The sequence below is a fragment of the Nanorana parkeri genome, unplaced genomic scaffold (genome assembly GCF_000935625.1).
Source record: "Nanorana parkeri isolate BGI_ZX_2015 unplaced genomic scaffold, ASM93562v1 scaffold5148, whole genome shotgun sequence".
In the NCBI taxonomy this organism is placed as follows: domain Eukaryota; kingdom Metazoa; phylum Chordata; class Amphibia; order Anura; family Dicroglossidae; genus Nanorana; species Nanorana parkeri.
This window is the reverse complement of record NW_017311408.1, coordinates 1116-2024: the sequence shown is the minus strand read 5'-3', so window position 1 is coordinate 2024 and position 909 is coordinate 1116. Positions and strand designations below refer to the sequence as shown.

The following is a 909-nucleotide window of genomic DNA, read 5'->3' as shown; positions in this document are numbered from 1 at the left end:
ATCTGCCACCCTTCATCTCCTCGCCCCCCCCCCATCCCCGATGTGACTGAAGGAGCCGGGAGATGATTGGCCCTCCAGTGGTCACGTGTTCTCCCCACCTCTCTCGTCCTCAGACACCCGTTCACCGGGCGGGAGACGGTCCTCTCCAATGGTTCGGGGTTCCTGGTGTCTTCAGACGGTCTGCTTGTCTCCCCCTTCATCTCCTCGCCCCCCCCCCATCCCCGATGTGACTGAAGGAGCCGGGAGATGATTGGCCCTCCAGTGGTCACGTGTTCTCCCCACCTCTCTCGTCCTCAGACACCCGTTCACCGGGCGGGAGACGGTCCTCTCCAATGGTTCGGGGTTCCTGGTGTCTTCAGACGGTCTGATTGTCACCAACGCTCATGTGGTGGCCAACAAGAGGAATGTCCGGGTGAAGCTTCACAATGGAGACGTGTATGAGGCCCAAGTACAGGCCACAGACCCCATCCAGGACATTGCCACCATCAAGATCTCCGCCAAGGTAGGGTCACCTGACCTCCAGGAAGAACCCCCGCCCCCCCCCATACTACACAACTAATATGTCTTCTCTACAGGTCCCACTACCCACCCTGCCGCTCGCCCGCTCCTCTGAGGTCCGCCAAGGAGAATTTGTGGTCGCCATGGGAACGCCATACTTATTGCGCAATACCGTCACCTCCGGAATCGTCAGCTCTGTACAGCGGGGGAGCCGAGAGCTTGGCCTGTCCAACAAGGACATGGACTACATCCAGACCGACGCCATCATAGATGTGAGATCCGTGGTCACACTCCCCGTGTCCCCCTCCCGGGATTGGTTGCATCATCATCCCTGTACAACCACCAAATGCCACCTCCTCCTGTCATCCCATATTCCTGAGGAACCCCCATCCCGTAGGAGGACCTGTATTC

At 59.2% G+C, this 909-nt stretch overlaps 1 protein-coding gene across 1 annotated transcript in view; it reads left to right on the top strand.

The window, feature by feature from the left end:
* LOC108804097 (serine protease HTRA2, mitochondrial-like) overlaps positions 1–814 on the top strand; it is a gene marked incomplete at its 3' end in the record, with an annotated part of 4460 nt that extends 3646 nt beyond the window's left edge. The window contains exons 2-3 of the mRNA XM_018575859.1: positions 298–502; positions 576–814. Coding sequence (XP_018431361.1) covers positions 298–502; positions 576–814 — 444 coding nt within the window. The remainder of the gene's footprint in view (positions 1–297; positions 503–575) is intronic.
* Between the last annotated feature and the right edge of the window lie 95 nt (positions 815–909).